Source organism: Arachis ipaensis, chromosome B8 (genome assembly GCF_059453495.1).
Source record: "Arachis ipaensis isolate K30076 ecotype BB chromosome B8, ASM5945349v1, whole genome shotgun sequence".
In the NCBI taxonomy this organism is placed as follows: domain Eukaryota; kingdom Viridiplantae; phylum Streptophyta; class Magnoliopsida; order Fabales; family Fabaceae; genus Arachis; species Arachis ipaensis.
This window is the reverse complement of record NC_142443.1, coordinates 125714524-125731996: the sequence shown is the minus strand read 5'-3', so window position 1 is coordinate 125731996 and position 17473 is coordinate 125714524. Positions and strand designations below refer to the sequence as shown.

At 32.1% G+C, this 17473-nt stretch overlaps 1 protein-coding gene and 2 pseudogenes across 15 annotated transcripts in view; 1 reads left to right on the top strand and 2 right to left on the bottom strand.

Annotated features, from left to right (window-relative positions):
- Nucleotides 1–17473, top strand: part of LOC110266037 (EH domain-containing protein 1-like) — a 45871-nt gene that overhangs the window by 26004 nt on the left and 2394 nt on the right. For 4 of the 15 annotated variants that reach the window (XM_088497363.1, XM_088497361.1, XM_088497360.1 and 1 more), the window contains 6 exons: nucleotides 15285–15297; nucleotides 15568–15636; nucleotides 15712–15769; nucleotides 15902–15957; nucleotides 16051–16087; nucleotides 16194–16258. In XM_088497363.1, the coding sequence (XP_088353489.1) occupies nucleotides 15285–15297; nucleotides 15568–15636; nucleotides 15712–15769; nucleotides 15902–15957; nucleotides 16051–16087; nucleotides 16194–16258 (298 nt within the window). Of the gene's footprint in view, nucleotides 1–15190; nucleotides 16088–16193; nucleotides 16259–17473 lie in introns of all 15 variants that reach the window. The other 11 variants (XM_088497365.1, XM_088497364.1, XM_088497367.1 and 8 more) reach the window with 7 other exon arrangements.
- On the bottom strand, nucleotides 1259–2219 carry LOC148549765 (uncharacterized; annotated as a pseudogene).
- LOC148549764 (uncharacterized) lies at nucleotides 3353–4327 on the bottom strand (annotated as a pseudogene).

Genomic DNA, 17473 nt, shown 5'->3' with positions numbered 1-17473 from the left:
TCCAGAATTGGAAGATTTTATTTATGCTTTAATTTAATTTACTAATTAAAAATTTATCCATAATAATTTTTAAAAAATATTTACGTATATTTAAGGATAAACTATCATTTCTATCTATGAAAGTTCTAAACATTAACAAATTTAGCAATAAAAACTAAAATTAAAATTATATCTAATGGTTATCGGTGGCTAAGAGAAGAGGGGTTGAATCTTGACCTCCTTTTAATTTTGCTTTCAAACTTTGAATTCTGTTAAGAAACTTTGAATAGAAAATAGGAGATATTTTAATTTTGTCTCTTGACGTATTGGGAGTCAAACATATTTATGTGCAATGTGTATTACAGTGAACTAAAAATACATCAACTAAAAATACAATCATTAATAAATGTGGAGAAACACTTACCCACTTTATCTATGGCCACTATCTTTCTTTTTCTATTGTCACCAAAAGTCACAAAGCCTCTATAGTATTTATCAAGCTTGATGAAGAATGTGGACTTTTTGGTCATGTGTCTAGAGCATCCACTATCCAAGTACCACATGTCATTCTTCTTCTTGGATGCTAGACAAAACTACACAAAGCCTTTAAGTGACCTTAGGTATCCAAAATAATTTTGGATTCTTTAATGTTAAACCTTCTCGGTTACCCAAGAGCATTGTATTTGCCAATTACTTTGTAAACTTTATCACCAATTTTTTTTCAAAAATAAAACATTGAATAGGCAAATGACCAACCCGATTATATATATGACAGAATTTGTTACTTGTTGATTTTTTTAAAGTGATTTGGGATTTGAAATCTTTTGTCTTTGGAAGTTGAGGCTTCATTTTCAAAGCATGATTTTTCAAAAACAAGTTTAGATTTTTCATGATACTCCAACCCAACCTTTTCAAAAAGAGGTCTTTGACTAGTGAACAATTTGTCTAAATTTTCAGAACTTTGAGAAAACTTAGCTAAGTCTTGATTTAGACCCTTAATTACTTTATGCAACATTTCATTCTCTTTAAAGCAATTCAAATAGGCAACAACAGGATGCTTTTCATCAAGACTTTTGATTCCAGATTTAAGCAGCTTGTTTTCTTCAACAAGATCAACAGTGGTTTCGGCTTCTCTTAATTACTGAATCATAAGATTGAGTTCTTCATTAGAAGGTTCAAGAAAGATTACCTCATTATGGTGGCTGTGGTTGGCCATCAAGCATGCTTGAGATTTGTGGTCAGATTCATTATCATCATCAGTGTCATTTTACAAATCTTTTCAAGAAGCCATAAGTCCCTTCTTCTTGTCCTTTCGAGACTTATCTTCTTTCTTCAGCTTCGGACAGTCATATTTGTAGTGTCCAGCCTCTCTGCAGTTGTGGCAAATGACCTTGCTTAGGTCATTCTTTGGTTCCTTTGAGCTGTCTCCTCTACTTCTTCTCTTGAGTCTCATCATTCTTCTAAATTTTCTAGCAAAAAACACAAACTCGTCATCTGATAAACAGTCACTGGATTCATAATCCAATGATTCAGTACAAGATTTAAGAGTAATTCCTTTCTTTTTTGTATCATTCTTTATGTGAGTGATTTCAATGCTAGTAACTTTTCTCTCAGCTCATCATAGATCATTTGACTTAGGTTACTGCTTTCAGAGATCACAGTAGCCTTAGTTTCTCACTCTTTAGTCAGGCTTCTCAAGACTTTCCTCACCAGAACTTGTTCAGAGTGAGTAATTTCTATACCATCTAAGCTATTAATGATGATAGAGAATCTCTCAAACATGTCATCAATTGATTCTCCTTCTTTCGTAGAAAATATCTCATACTCTTTGCTCAGCATGTCAATCATTGTTTCCTTTACTTGTGTGGTGTCCTCATGTGTAACCTAGAGCTTATCCCAGATTTTCTTTGTTGTTTTGCATCTTGAAACCTTCCAGTATTTTTCGAAGCTGATTGCACAGTTTAACATGTTGACAGCCTTGGCTCAACCTTTTTCTTGTCATCTTCATTCCACTCTACTTCGGTTTTGGGAGTAACAACACCATCAGCGCCAGTTTTTGTAGGGATTTAAGGACCATTCATGATTATCTTCCAAAGGTTGTAATCTACTGATTGAACAAAGATCTTCATTCTTTCTTTTCAGTAATTGTAATTTTTTCTATTGAAGAATGGAGGTCTGTTGTTGGATTGTCCTTCTGTCAGAGTGTAAGCCACTATGTTGGAACCCATGTTGTTTGCCATCATGATCTTTTCTCCAATCTGTGAAGCTTGATCTTTTTGAGACCAAGCTTTTATACCAATTGATGGTTATCAGTGGCTAATAGAAGGGGGTTAAATCTTAGCCTCCTTTTAACTTTGCTTTCAAACCTTGAATTCTGTTAAGAAATTTTGAGTATAGAATAGGGGATACTTTAATTTTGTCTCTTGACGTATTGGGAGTCAAACAGATTTATGTGCAATGTGTATTACAGTGAACTAAAAATACATCAACTAAAAATACAATCATTAATAAATGTGGAGAAACACTTACCCACTTTATCTATGGCCACTATCTTTCTTTTTCTATTGTCACCAAAAGTCACAAAGCCTCTATAGTATTTATCAAGCTTGATGAAGAATTGTGGGCTTTCTGGTCATGTGCCTAGAGCATCCACTATCCAAGTACCACATGTCATTCTTCTTCTTGGATGCTAGGAAAAACTACACAAAGCCTTTAAGTGACCTTAGGTATCCAAAATAATTTTGGATCCTTTAATGTTAAACCTTCTCGGTTACCCAAGAGCATTGTATTTGCCAATTACTTTGTAAACTTTATCACCAATTTTTTTTCAAAAATAAAACATTGAATAGGCAAATGACCAACCCGATTGTATATACGACAGAATTTGTTACTTGTTGATTTTTTTAAAGTGATTTGGGATTTGAAATCTTTTGTCTTTGGAAGTTGAGGCTTCATTTTCAAAGCATGATTTTTCAAAAATAAGTCTAGGTTTTTCATGATACCCCAACCCAGCCTTTTCAAAAAGAGGTCTTTGACTAGTGAACAATTTGTCTAAATTTTTAGAACTTTGAGAAAACTTAGCTAAGTCTTGATTTAGACCCTTAATTACTTTATGCAACCTTTTATTCTCTTTAAAGTAATTCAAATAGGAAACAACAGGATGCTTTTCATCAAGACTTTTGATTCCAGATTTAAGCCGCTTGTTTTCTTCAACAAGATCAATAGTGGTTTCGGCTTCTCTTAATTACTGAATCATAAGATTGAGTTCTTCATTAGAAGGTTCAAGAAAGATTACCTCATTATGGTAGCTGTGGTTGGCCATCAAGCATGCTTGAGAGTTGTGGTCAGATTCATCATCATCATCAGTGTCATTTTACAAATCTTTCCAAGAAGCCATAAGTCCCTTCTTCTTGTCCTTTCGAGACTTATCTTCTTTCTTCAGCTTCGGACAGTCATATTTGTAGTGTCCAGCCTCTCTGCAGTTGTGGCAAATGACCTTGCTTAGGTCATTCTTTGGTTCCTTTGAGTTGCCTTTTCTACTTCTTTTTTTGAGTCTCATCATTCTTCTAAGTTTTCTAACGAAAAACACAAACTCGTCATCTGATAAACAGTTACTGGATTCATCATCCAATGATTCAGTATAAGATTTAAGAGCCATTCCTTTATTTTTTGTATCATTCTTTATGTGAGTGATTTCATATGCTAGTAACTTTTCTCTCAACTCATCATAGGTCATTTGACTTAGGTTACTGCTTTCAGAGATCACAGTAGCCATAGTTTCTCACTCTTTAGTCAGACTTCTCAAGATTTTTCTCACCAAAACTTGTTCAGAGTGAGTAATTCCTATAGCATCTAAGCTATTAATGATGATAGAGAATCTCTCAAATATGTCATCAATTGATTCTCCTTCCTTTGTAGAAAACATCTCATACTCTTTGCTCAGCATGTCAATCATTGTTTCCTTTATTTATGTGGTGCCCTCATGTGTAACCTAGAGCTTATCTCCGATTTTCTTTGTTGTTTTGCATCTTGAAACCTTCCAGTATTTCTTGAAACTGATTGCACAGTTCAACATGTTGACAGCCTTGGCATTGAGTTCCACCTTTTTCTAGTCATCTTCATTCCACTCTACTTCGATTTTGGGAGTAACAACACCATCAACGCCAGTTTTTGTAGGGATTTAAGGACCATTCATGATTATCTTCCAAAGGTTGTAATCTACTGATTGAACAAAGATCTTCATTCTTTCTTTTCAGTAGTTGTAATTTTTTCTATTGAAGAATGGAGGTCTGTTGTTGGATTGTCCTTCTGTCAGAGTATAAGTCACTATGTTGGAACCCATGTTATTTGCTATCAGGATCTTTTCTCCAATCTGTGAAGCTTGATCTTTTTGAGACCAAGCTTTTATATCAATTGATGGTTATCAGTGGCTAATAGAAGGGGGGTTGAATCTTAGCCTCCTTTTAACTTTGCTTTCAAACCATGAATTCTATTAAGAAATTTTGAGTATAAAATAGGGGATACTTTGATTTTGTCTCATGACGCATTAAGAGTCAAACATATTTATGTGCAAGGTGTATTATAGTGAAGTATTGCTGGATAGTAGAATCAGGAGATACTTTTGTTTTGTCTCCTCTAGTGCAGAACTAAAAATAGAGAAGAGAAAGGGAAATGACACACAGATATATCCTAGTTCAATTACTCACTCCAATGTAGCCTACATCCAGTCTCCATCACAACAATGATGGAATTTCACTATCTTTCAATAGAATTATAATCACCAATTCTCCTTAGGATTCTAACAAATCCTATCTGCGACAAATCCAGTTTCTAAACCAAACTAGACTTGACTAGGAACTCACCCTAGCTTTCAACAGCAAAGTGCTAACCCAACTTGTAAGAAAATCCTCTCAGGATCATGACAACAAAACAGAAAAATTAATAAAGAATTTCTGAGATAAACTTAGGCTTTTTCTTCAAGTCTAACTCTCTACTTTTTTTCCACTCAATAGCTTTACATGTAAACCTCACCATTTTACCTTTTAACATTGAAACATAGAAAGACTAGACTGAGATAATGAGACACTCAATGAAAATAATGAAGGAAAAGAATAAACAGCTCAGTGAGCTATGGGAATCCAAATGTTGTGCTCTCACTTCTTGCTTCAATTCTTGGCCGTTCATCCCTTTAATTGAGGAATGAAGCTTTCTAGGCTTGAAACTTGCTTTAGCACCTTGTTTGACTTCTTCTCCCAAAATCAGATATAGCAACAGCGTGACAGAGGAGAGACGAGGTAGAAGCAGTGACCGAATCAAACATACAACCATACCTTCCATCTTCTCTTTCAACCTTTTTCATCTTGCTTATTGAATCTGGACCGCGTCTTTTTACTTTGGCTCCAAGTTTGATTTTTGAGCGTTGATTCACAGCAGAGCTTCATCATCTTTGATTTCTTTATTTTTCCAAATTAGTGCTTGTAACACAGAGGATTTCTTCAGCAATCTTCAACGAAGAAAAAATGTAGAAACTCTATTTCTGTGATTTGCCTTTGGATGTGATATTGCCTTTTGTCCTAGCCTGTTTGACCTTCTCTTTTCTTGCTTGAAATCGAAAACTTTTTTTTCGTTCTTCAATTGTGCCCTAGCACAAAGCTTCCTTTTTCTTTCCTTTTTACTTCAGAGTCTTTATGTGGGTGATGTGAAAAAAAAGAGAAGAGAGAGAAGAAAGAGTTTGGTTTTGGTGAAGAGTGTTTTGGTTCGGTAGTAATGTGAATTGGTTCAAATGAAATAAAAAATGAATCACTTAATTAGAAACTAAGTGAGAAAATTGGATTTGATATGGACCACCGGTTGGACTTGTGATGAACTTGGGCCAATTTCTTTCTTTCTTTCATTTTGTTAGAGGCTTGTTTTGTTGCTGATAGGAAGGATTTGTGATGGTAGTAAATATATTCTTGGGCCATTATGTGTGTTTGTGTGTGCTAGATGCTATTTGATTGGTATCATTGTTTCTTAGGCTAGTTTCAATTCAATTTATTTTCTACACACTAAACAAAACAAATCACACATACAATTGGCTTTTAATCCAATAATGTTTAGCCATCATCTTAATCATAGTTTAGTTTTTTAAACTCAACATTACCCATGAAAGATGGGTTTCGTACGACAAAACTATCCAAACCCTAAAATATTACCCAAAAATTCTAAATTACCCTTCTTAGCCTAACCTAACCCATCCTAATCCCTAACCCCTTTATAGCTTTATCACCACTAAACTCTTCCTCTTCAACTCTCATCCACATCTACCACAACTGTCAGTACTACCGTCACCCCAACCACCATTCCCGTCGCCTCTTTCATTTTACCACCATCATTTTCTCCCAACAAACAACCAGATTCATAGGTCAAAAATTAGATAGAACCGCAACAACACCATGAAAACATAACTAAATACCAGTTACTTCCACCATCCTCAAAACCACAGTCCTTGCCACTGTCATAACTGTCACTTTCATCACCACCATTTCTTTTGTATCCACTTTCACAATAGCCACCACGGCGGTGAAATTCACCACCACCACCACCATATCCACAGCCTCTTTCATTTCTGAAGCCACTACCATCACCTCCGCCATCACCACTAATTAAGGCCTGTTGACAGTGATGTTGTGGCCTTCAAAGTTGGAGCCGTTAGCAAGGATAATGCCTCCAACGACGAGCTTCATCGGCAGTGACAGAACGATTCCTGGCCTCCATCGCAACCCTCCCCTTTCTGCACCTCCAGCTACAACGACAACGACAAAGTCCTCCTCCAGCGGAAGCTTTGATAGCCGCAACTTCGAAGGAGGCTTCAGTTGCGACAACACATCCCTTCTTTCCTCTCCTCGCGTTTTGTCATTCTCTCTTAGTCTCTCTGTTTCAGCCTTCTCTCTCACTCTTCCTCCCTTGCTCGATGGCAATGGCGACGGCCGCTCTCAGTTCCACCAGCAGCTCCTTCCTTCCTCTCTTAGTTTTGACAATTTTAGAAAATTAATTTTGTTGCTTACAATATTTGCAGTGGGAATAGGTAGGGGATAAGAAATGAGAAAAATTAGGATTAGAAGAAGGGTATTATGAAATTTTTCGGTTGTTTTTTAGCTTTGAATAGTTTTGTCGTACAAAACCTATTTTTTATGGGTACAACTTCAATTTCGTTATTTTATGAGTAGATTTGTCCGCATTTAGAACTTTTGTGGATAGAAATGATAGTTTACCCTATGTTTAAATTAATTAGAATAAATTATTTTAATAAAGAATAATTTACTTATTTAAATTATTACAATATCAAAATGATCTGATTGTCTTAGAAATAAAATAACTATAATTTTAATAAAATTTATTTTAATCAATTTTAGTAATTGTTTTTAGTTGTAGTGATTTAGTCCGAGCAGTTGCTTTTATAAAACCTCAAAGATAGAGACTACGCACCATGTCTCAGATATTTAACCATTTAATTTTGGTTAAAACAACGTTAGATCTTCTATGAATTTTACCTTTTTGGGGGCATAAAAATGGTGAATGTTATAGTGCTTAAAAGTTGATATCTATTTACTAAAAATATTAAAAAATAATATTTAATTTAAAAAATATAATAATAAATAATTTTTAAAAAATTAAAATTCATTACAAAAATTAAATTAGATAAAATTTAGACACTAATTCATAAACACTATAGAATTGAGTCATTGACCAAAATAGTATCAAAATATTATACTGTAAATCTGTAACCACAGTGAATATATATTTAATATATTGTCAGAGGAGGCGGCATTAAAAAAATATACGTGCCACTAATGGGTGCTTTACTTATTGGAATGAACAACACTGGTCAATGCATGGATTCAAAACAAGAAATCAAATTCAGTTGAGACCTTTGGCGTGCTTATCGGCTTACGCATACGACATATTAAGTTTTTGGATCTTGCTAACATGTATTTTTATTATACATATTTTAACAGTATTATAAAAATAAAATATTTTATTAAAAGTTATTTAAAAATATTATTATATTATTGAAATATCCCTAAAAGATAAAACAATTACATCGTAAATTTTTTATTCACAACTATGGAATAAGTCGTCAAAACACTGAATATACAATTCTTCTGAATAGGGAGTGAATAAAATGTAAAATTAAGGACTTTTTAATATTCAAAACATAAAAAAGCAAGTTGCAGAGTGTTGGCACAGCAAAAATTAACTTTTAAGGGATTTTTAAATATGGATTATTTATTAATTTTTAATTGTTGACCAAATTGTTGCATACACTTAAATTTATTGTACCTTTGATTTTTAATTAACTATTTGATATTTATTTTCAAGTTTTTAAAGCTTTTTAAAAAAATAAAGAATAATTATTTAAATTTAATTTTCAAAAATTTTAAAAGTAAATATTTTAGTCTCCAAAAAAATAATACATAAAAACATTCACAAAGTTTTATTCCAACAAATAATTCAGTCTCTAATTTATTTTTTGGCATAATAATTACTTAAATCAATTTTAAAAAATTTTAAAAATCGACACTTTAGTCCTAAAGAAACATTAATACACACATTAATTCTAATATTTTTTTTTGTTAGACATAATAGTTTCGGTTCATTTTTTTATGTAACTCACTAATAGAAAATACTGATTTGACACGCAAATTCGCACACGTAATAATTAAGTAGATGAGATTAAAAATGGTTCTTCTTTGTTTAATTTAAAATGAAAATTTCATTTGTAGTGGATGAGACTTAATAACCTGCAGGAGAGTTACTCTAAACTTATATATGTTTTTACTTTTATTATATGTCAATCTTTATTATTAGAGTAATTATCCAAATCAATCCCAAGAATTTTAAAAACAGACATTTTAGTTTTCGTAATATTATTTTAATACAAACATATTTTTTAAAATAGGATATCTTTTGATTATATTAAATACAAAAATATCAAATAGTTTCAACTTTGAATTTTTTGTAAAATAATCTCTAATAATTTTATTATTATTATTATTATTATTATTATTATTATTATTATTATTATTATTATTATTATTATTAAATGAATATATATATACTTTTTATATTATAAATACACACATAAGAATTTAATGAATGAATTTATTATTATTTTTATCTAAAAAATATAAAAAATTATGGTACAGTATTATTTTATTACACAATCAATAATAATAATAATAATAATAATAATAATAATAATAATAATAATAATAATAATTTTATTTTACTTTTTTTCGACAGAGAACTGTTATGTCTGACAAAGAGAAACGTTGATGATTGATCTGTGTATTAATTTTTTTGGGACTAAAATGTCCGCTTTTAAAATCTTTGGAGACTGATCTGGGTAATTATTCTGCCAGAAAATAAAATAGAGGCTGATTTGTCTGTTGAAATAAAATCTTAGGGATTGATCTGTGTATTAATTTTTTTTGGAGACTAAAATGTCTGCTTTTAAAATTCTTGGGAACTGATTTGGGTAATTACTCTTATTATTATTAGCTTAGCTTTGTGCATGTAGATGATGACACCAACATATTAATACACTTTTTTCGTTAAAAACAAGAAAAGTGAATAATGATGCTTTAAAATCCAAATTAAAATATATTTTTTAATACAAACATATTTTTTAAAATGGGACATTGTCAGATTTTTGTTGACAATTTGACATTATGCATGTGGAATTAAGTTACAAATTTGACATATATTTTTTTTTGTTAACATAATTTTTGCACACATTATAAATCAAAGAAAAATAAAATATATGTGCCACATAAATGTGTATGTTAAGTTAGCCTAATTGTAAGAGTTAGTATATCTGTTTTTGTTAGATTTATAATTGTATATGTAATAAGCATGATTCAATAATTTTTTTAAAAAAATACCATATTAAAAATCAATAAATTTAACTTAACCTTAAAATTAATTTGATTATAATATCTACTAATATTTTTTTAATAAATATTTAAAAAATTTAATAAGTCATGCCAAAAAATATAAATACAAATTGTGTCATATATACAAATTTTAATAAATATAGATATAAATTATATATTTTTATGTGTATCAATTTATAAATTATTATTAGTCAAATATTTTTCTAAAATAATAATATTTATTAATTATATAATATTGTTATTAAAATAAATTAACTATTAGATTTATTTTTAAAACTCTTCAATAATATAATATCAGAGAAAAAGTATATTTACGTGTTGACTAATTATCAAAACTGCTAGCAAGTTGACAGTATTTTTGTTGATATTTAATAAGTATTAACAGTCAAAAGTAAACGGCAAATGTATTGTAAAAATATTTTCATTTTGACACATAAATTAACTTTCAAAATTTATTTGTGAAAATTTTCTAATTATGATATTTTTTTAATACGTGTAACGAGGGGTATATTTTGGCCGGAAGAAAAATACATTGTTTAGAAATATGAGAAAAGAACGTGCAAAATTTAAAAAATTAATAATAGAGGACAGTGGACTTTGTAATGTATATAGGAGCGAGAAAATCACTGGAATATTGGTATAAAATATAAGGTGGATACTACAATGAAAATTTTATAATTATTTTTATGTGAATATATTTTTTTTTGATCCTTAGATGATGGATTATATGGTTAGATTTTAATATTTATAAAAATGTTGTTTTTGTTTAAAGTGTGGCTAAATAAATAAACCACACTTTTAACCAAAGCATCTTCATGAGAAGATATTTTTGCCATCTTCATTGTAGTATCCATCAAAATATAAATCCCTCTCAAAATTGTTTTGTTTATTTATCTGTTTTATCAATTTTTAGCAAATCGAATATAGTTTGATATCTAATAGTTTAGGAATAAAATCTATTCTTTTTGAGTACTAATTTTTAAAAGTACATCAAAAGAATCTTTTAATTGGATAAAATAATAAAAAAAATCTGAAAGATAAACAAAGTAAACTTAAAAATAAATTGACTTGAACTAAAATGAATAACATTAAATTTAAATAAAGCTGTAAACTGCTTCTGATAAGATCGAAGGACTTTTAAAATCAAAGACAAAATACTGAATCTTAAAAGTAAACAAAAAAAAAACTTGCTTGAAAAATAAATTTGCAAGAAGAATAAAAATTACAAAAATTTAAAGGAAAAATAAAGACAATAGAAGGAACCCCTATAAAAAAGAAAGCTCTTAACAGACTCAGAAATTTACTAGCGATGTGAGTGTGCGAGAGCATTTTCTGGTAAGAAATTTCAACCCTTATTTCTTTGATCTTTCACTTATTTATAGAAATCTTCGACCAATTAGATTCAAATATAACTCCCACGTGCATTAATCTTTGAATAACCGTTCTCGCTCTTTTGTACAATATGGGTAACTGTCAATCTTCAGCTCCACTGGTTCCTTCCCTTCGAGCAGGATCATCGATTGAGCTCCACCTCTTTTCTTCAACAAATCCTTCTCGATAAGAATTATATTCCTCAAAAAGATATTTATTGTACCTCAACCCTAGTGTCTTTGAAATCATATTTTTCGACCAACGAATTGCCCTTTTAGGATTAATGCGTCTTTTTTATACCATTTGAAAATGAAACGCTTAATTCTATTTCACTTGACTTTTTAAACACAATCAACAAATTTGATTTTAAATGCATTTACTAACCGCCCATTTACTAGCGCCCACTACGGCACGTTCTCTATTAACTACCGTCTCTCTCTCTTCCACTTTCCCTTCTCAAAGAAGTTTTCCTCTTTCAAATTTTGAGAAAATGAAATATAAAATGGTAAAGAAACTTTACTTACATCCTTTACTTTCACTTAACAGCACGTTTGCCATTTGAACAACGTCAATTATTCACCTTCAAATTCTCATTCTTCTTTCCAAATCTATCTCCTTTCAATAGTTTTAACAATCTTTTCCTCAAATTTATCGTACAACTTCCTTCCTCCAAAACCAAATCAACATTAACTTTCCTTTTTTTCACATACACCAATGGCTTCTTCCTTAGTTCCAGGAACTTCAACTACCCAAGACAAAGGTAAACAAGTTATGACGGAGACTTTCGACTAATATGACTTGAAAATACTATCTCAATTCGATGACACTGTCATTAAGGACGTTGAGAGTGTACCAAATGACAAAAGGCTCCTTGTCGCGGAAGACGATACTTGTTGCTTTGTTAGTCCATTGCAAACATCTGAGCAATCCAAGAAGAATGCCCAAATCTTCCCAAGTGTCGAAGGGGAAGACTTGCTTATCAAACAACTCTTCTTCATAGCACCTTTCATCGAGGGCAAAAAACCATTCAGAAATAATCCCAAAATCACTTTCAAAAATGATGATTTTCTTGCTACAACAACTCGAACCAGTAAAAGGTGAGGCTTGGAAAGCGCAAGGTATTCACAAACTTCTTCGCCTTTCTCATTTCAATCCAACTACCCATCATTGGATGAATGGTGCTGCACTCTACTTTTGGAATAAAATCAAAAACAATTTTCATTTCCCTTGTGGAATGGTTGGACCCACACTGTTCGATGTAGCTGCTATTACTAGGGTCTCGATGAGCAATTCTATAGCTACATTTGACACAAAACCTACCAAATCTTACAAGATAATTTAGAAAATTTCTTATGGTGATTTTATCAAACATAATATGGGTCAAGAAGACAGTCCTGTCACCGATGACGAAAGCATGGCCTTTTTGTATTACTGGCTGAATGCTATCATCTTTTGCTCGAGAAGTATCTAGATGCAGAAATTATTTATCCCTCTAGCTGCCCTACTTCTTGAAGGCCATAAGTTCAATTTGGCCAAACTAATCTTAGGGAATCTATATGACGAATTGGGGGCATCTAGTCGACTGCCTTCGAAAGAGGTCTTTGATTAATGCAGGGGGTCCCCTATGGCTTTTACAACTTTGGCTAAATGCCATTTTCGAAAAGCATATGAAGCGAGCTGGGATCACTACTTCGGAAAAGCAACATATTGAAGGTTTTCGATTGGTCACTCTCCAACCAAACTTTAAAGACACCACTTCGACTGAAGAACTCTTTTGGGTAGTTTTTTCAATACTTCATTTATGTAAGAGTTTTTGAAATGAAGAACTGATGTTTGCTCTTTTCCTATATCGAAATTGTGGCCCAGCTTGGTTTGAACGCCTCCTTTTTCCTACCGACAATAATGACAATACTTTGAATAATGCAAGTTGGGCTATTTTTCTTGCTGTTAGAAATACCTCAATACAAAAAAGAACAATTCAAGATGACCCTTCAAGCCCCCCATTATGTTGCAAGACAAATGGATTTTTCACAAGCTCTACCGTCTCCCTTTCCTCGAAAAGCAAATCTCTTTGTCATTTCGAATTCAAATCGAAAGAGGAAATCAAAAGATGCCTCGATATTAGTGACAAGAATCGGAGTCATTACTCTCATCTTCCTTATGTTCATAGTGACTTTGTCACCAAATCTTTTGTCGAATGGTGGAGAAATTATTATTCTCAATATAATCGCTCATTCACTACAAGAAAAAAGGCCTATGGCCACACTTTTTTCTTGCTACGCTTTAAAAGCGTAGCCAAAAGTGATCAATGGCCACGCTTTTTTGAGGGAGGCGATTAAATAGAGATTTGGCTACGTTTTTCCTTGCTACACTTTAGAAGTATGGCGAAAGGGATCAACAGCCACGCTTTTACAAGGGTGACAACTGATTCGAGATTTAGCCATGCTTTTTTTGCCACGCTCAAAAAGCATAGCCATAGAGAGAAATAGGTACGCTTTCAAAGCATGGCGACAGGATTTTGCTACTGGAGCGTTTTAAAAGCGTGGCCGTTTCTTATTACTATTTTGGCACGCTTCAAAAGCGTTGCCAAAAAGTTCCAAAAAAAAAATTTTACAAGGTCATCCCTTGCTTCGAAATTCTAAGTTAAAATTGCCCTAGCTAGCTTCCAATTACAAAGTCATCTACTCTTCCAGTCTTTCTCCTTCTTCCAATTGCCCTAGCTCAGTTGAAAGCCCTCCATGAAGAACACCCGGACGATTAACCCTAGCTAACCCTAACGCTGTCTTCATTGTGCCTCACTGTACCCTAACTCTCTCTTCATTGTGCCTCATGAAGAACCCCTAACCACAACAAAGAATCCCATATCAAAAAACTCCTAACCACAACGAAGAACCCCTAATAGCACTCTGCGAGGAACGTCGCCAGTCGCCGGCGCTCGCAATGCCTCCGTCGAATAACCCCTAACCACGACGAAGAACCCCTACACCTCCTTTGAGTTTCTTCTCTCTTCACTCGCCACTCTCACCCTCAAGCTCACTGAGTCTCACCTCTCTCACGGCTGGTCTCACCATCGACCTCTCTATCTCTCCGTTATATCGCTGCTCTGTCGTGCTCTGTCGTCAAGGTCGTTGCGCTCTGTCATCGTCGCTGCTTTGTCGTGCTCTGTTGCAAGCTCTGCTTCGGCCATCAACACTTTCTTCGCCATGAGTTGGTCCCTGGGCAGGTGGTGGTAGGAATTTCATGGTCCTTATGTAAGTGTCTTTTGATTAAATTTTATTTGTAACCAAATAATTTGAATATCTTACATGAAATTCTGATTAGGAGGTGCTATACTTATCCCGTTTTCATAGCCATTAATAAAATCTGAAAGCAACAGAGTAAAAACAAAAACAATTTAGATTCAAATTGACTTGGGCAACATGGTTACATCTCTGCCTTGTAATTGCATAGCTATTATAATATTGACTATTGAGGGTTGGCTAGGATTTTTCTTAATTTAATGTTCAGAAAAACCTGGAATAAAGAAAAGCAAACACCTTGTTTACATTCGTAGCTAATTAGTACCTATTTTGTTACAAATTCAGAATGATTAAATATAATATACCATATTAAATGAATAGTCATCTTTGTTTCTTGACTTGATACTTTCATTTCACACTTTGAATGACAAAAGATCATAGTCTGTGTTGTGCATGAAGTGAGTACTGCTTCCCTGTCCTTGTTGATGTCAAAAAGTTTAAATTTGTTATCCGTATATAAACTAAAGTATTGACAGTTTTGCATATGCTACTCGAATTATACTATGTATCTTTGATTTCTTGTATAGTTAAAAAAACTTGATTAGATTTACGAATAGAGTAGTAACTCTTAAATAACGAGAATAATGTAATTTTACATTGCAGGTGAGTTTGAATGGTTCTGGAGCTGTGGCTTCATCAATTCCCAGTTTATCAGAATTTATTTGTATAATTATACTATCCATATAAGTATTAGCAGGTGCAACTTTGAGGTATGTTCTATTTGTCTCGCCAGGATCTTAAGCAGGTTTTGTATTTTTTGTTTTTCATTGCAATTATTGATTCTAATGATAGTGGTTAGTTTCAGCTTTATATTTGATTAGTTTTGAACTCTCTAGCTTCTGATTATATAGATGCTGGCTGGCTATGAATGGTTGAGTTGTTTGTAGGAGTTGTGCTTAGCTGATATGTATCACAGTTGATTTCTTCTCAAGTTTTAACTGAATTGTTTATTTATGTGCTCCGATTTGCCAAAATTGAAGGTGTGGGCTATCGCTGATTCAAAGCGACAAAGATATCTTGGTTTTGTAGAGTTCATCATTGCTATGCAGGTGAATTCATGTTATTTTTTAGTTGGAATGTGATGTTGAACTCTTTCTAGAGTGCTTACGTGTTCTGAAATGTAGCTCATTTCTTTGGCACAATCCGGCCAACCAATAACACAAGATCTTCTTTCTAGTGGTGGTGAGTTTTTGTACTTCTAGATTTGTTTGCCATTGTTTGGTTTGAATATAAATTTTTTTAGTAGTTGAAGACTTCACGATGGTAATTCTTGTTGCTGTTGGCATATGTTGATTGTGAACTTCTGTTTTTCAGTTGAGCTAAAAAACTTGAAACCTCCCACAATAGATGGTTTGGATGTATTAATAGCTGTAAATATTTTCTAACTTTTAGTATTATTGTGGTAATTGATATCTTAATGTTTATTTAGGAAAAGTGCTTACTATTTGGGTTTGTTTATCCAGAAGAAAAGGCATAAAGAAAAAGAAGTTGATTCAAATGGTGATTTATTCCCACTATTACTGAATATGGGCATTTGTATTCCTTTGGTTTCTATATTCCTTCTTTCGTCTTGAAAATCCAGTTTCAGTAGTTAGCAATAATGCAGGTAGTTCTCCATTGCAGCCATCACCATCTTCAAGTAGTTGGTTCTCTTTGAAGTCAACTAAAAAGGTAACAATCTTGTTACCGTTTCATATGAAATATTCATTTCATTTTTTAATTATTGACAGGGATTTCTATAGTTTTTTTTTCACTTTCTGTTTTGCTGCTTCTTTGCTATTTTCACTTTGCTATAATTCTCAGTTTCTCGCATTAAAAGTTTTAAAAAGAAAATTCAGTCCAATTAGTGCTCTAAAGAAATTCTTTTAAATACAAAAGTGTTCATGTATTTGATGTTATTAATTAAAATCTAGCATTTTGAATTAAAATTCTCTACTTTTATATCATTAATAAAGGTATTGTTAGGTTGGACTAGCTAGGAGACTATATGAAAATTTTAATAATATAAAAATTTCTAGATAGCTGCTGATCCATTATTTCTAGCTAAGAGTTATATATATAGGGATATATATGTCCATGTGTATATTTATAAAGCCTGGGACTCAGGTTTATGGGAGGAATCTTAGCAACTTTCTATCTCCATTATTTAGCTACTATGGAGCTTTTCATATCCAATTGCTTTCAGGCTTTTCAACTCTAAATTGCTTTTAGTTATTGCGCAACACATGATTAGCACCTTCTAATCAACATATTTAATTTGATTTAGAAAACTATGTCCTGTATTTAGATTTATTAATAAACTTTGTATTATTAGATCCAATATCCTTGCTTTAAATTCTTGTGAGGTGGATTTCTACTATGATGATCAAAGACATGCTATGTAATTCTAGTTGAGAGTGAATTTTTATTTGAATCTTGAGAAATTTTGGTTGAGTTCTACCAAATTTCATATTGATTCATGGCATTACTCTTTGCTAAATGCTTTCAAAATCTGTTAAAGTAAATTTTGTTCGAATGATAATTCGTTAAAGCTATTCTTATGTAATTGCTAATTTATACTTAATCAAATATAGGTTTAATAAATCTACAAGTTTCTATAATTTTTGTAATTTTGTAATTGAATTTTTTTAAAAATTACAGTTTTTAATATATGAATGTTTTAAAAGTGCATGAGTTGGTTGTGGCTGTGTTGTGTTGAATGTGTTGGTTGAATTGATTTATTTTGTTTGCTTAATATTATTTTTGGGTGTTATGGAATTATCGAATAGAATAGAACATGACAGATTGAGCTTTTAAGCTTAATAGAACATGACAGATTAAGCTTTTAAGCTTGAAAGAATATGACAGATTGAGCTTAATATCATTTTTGTTGAATGTGTTATGATT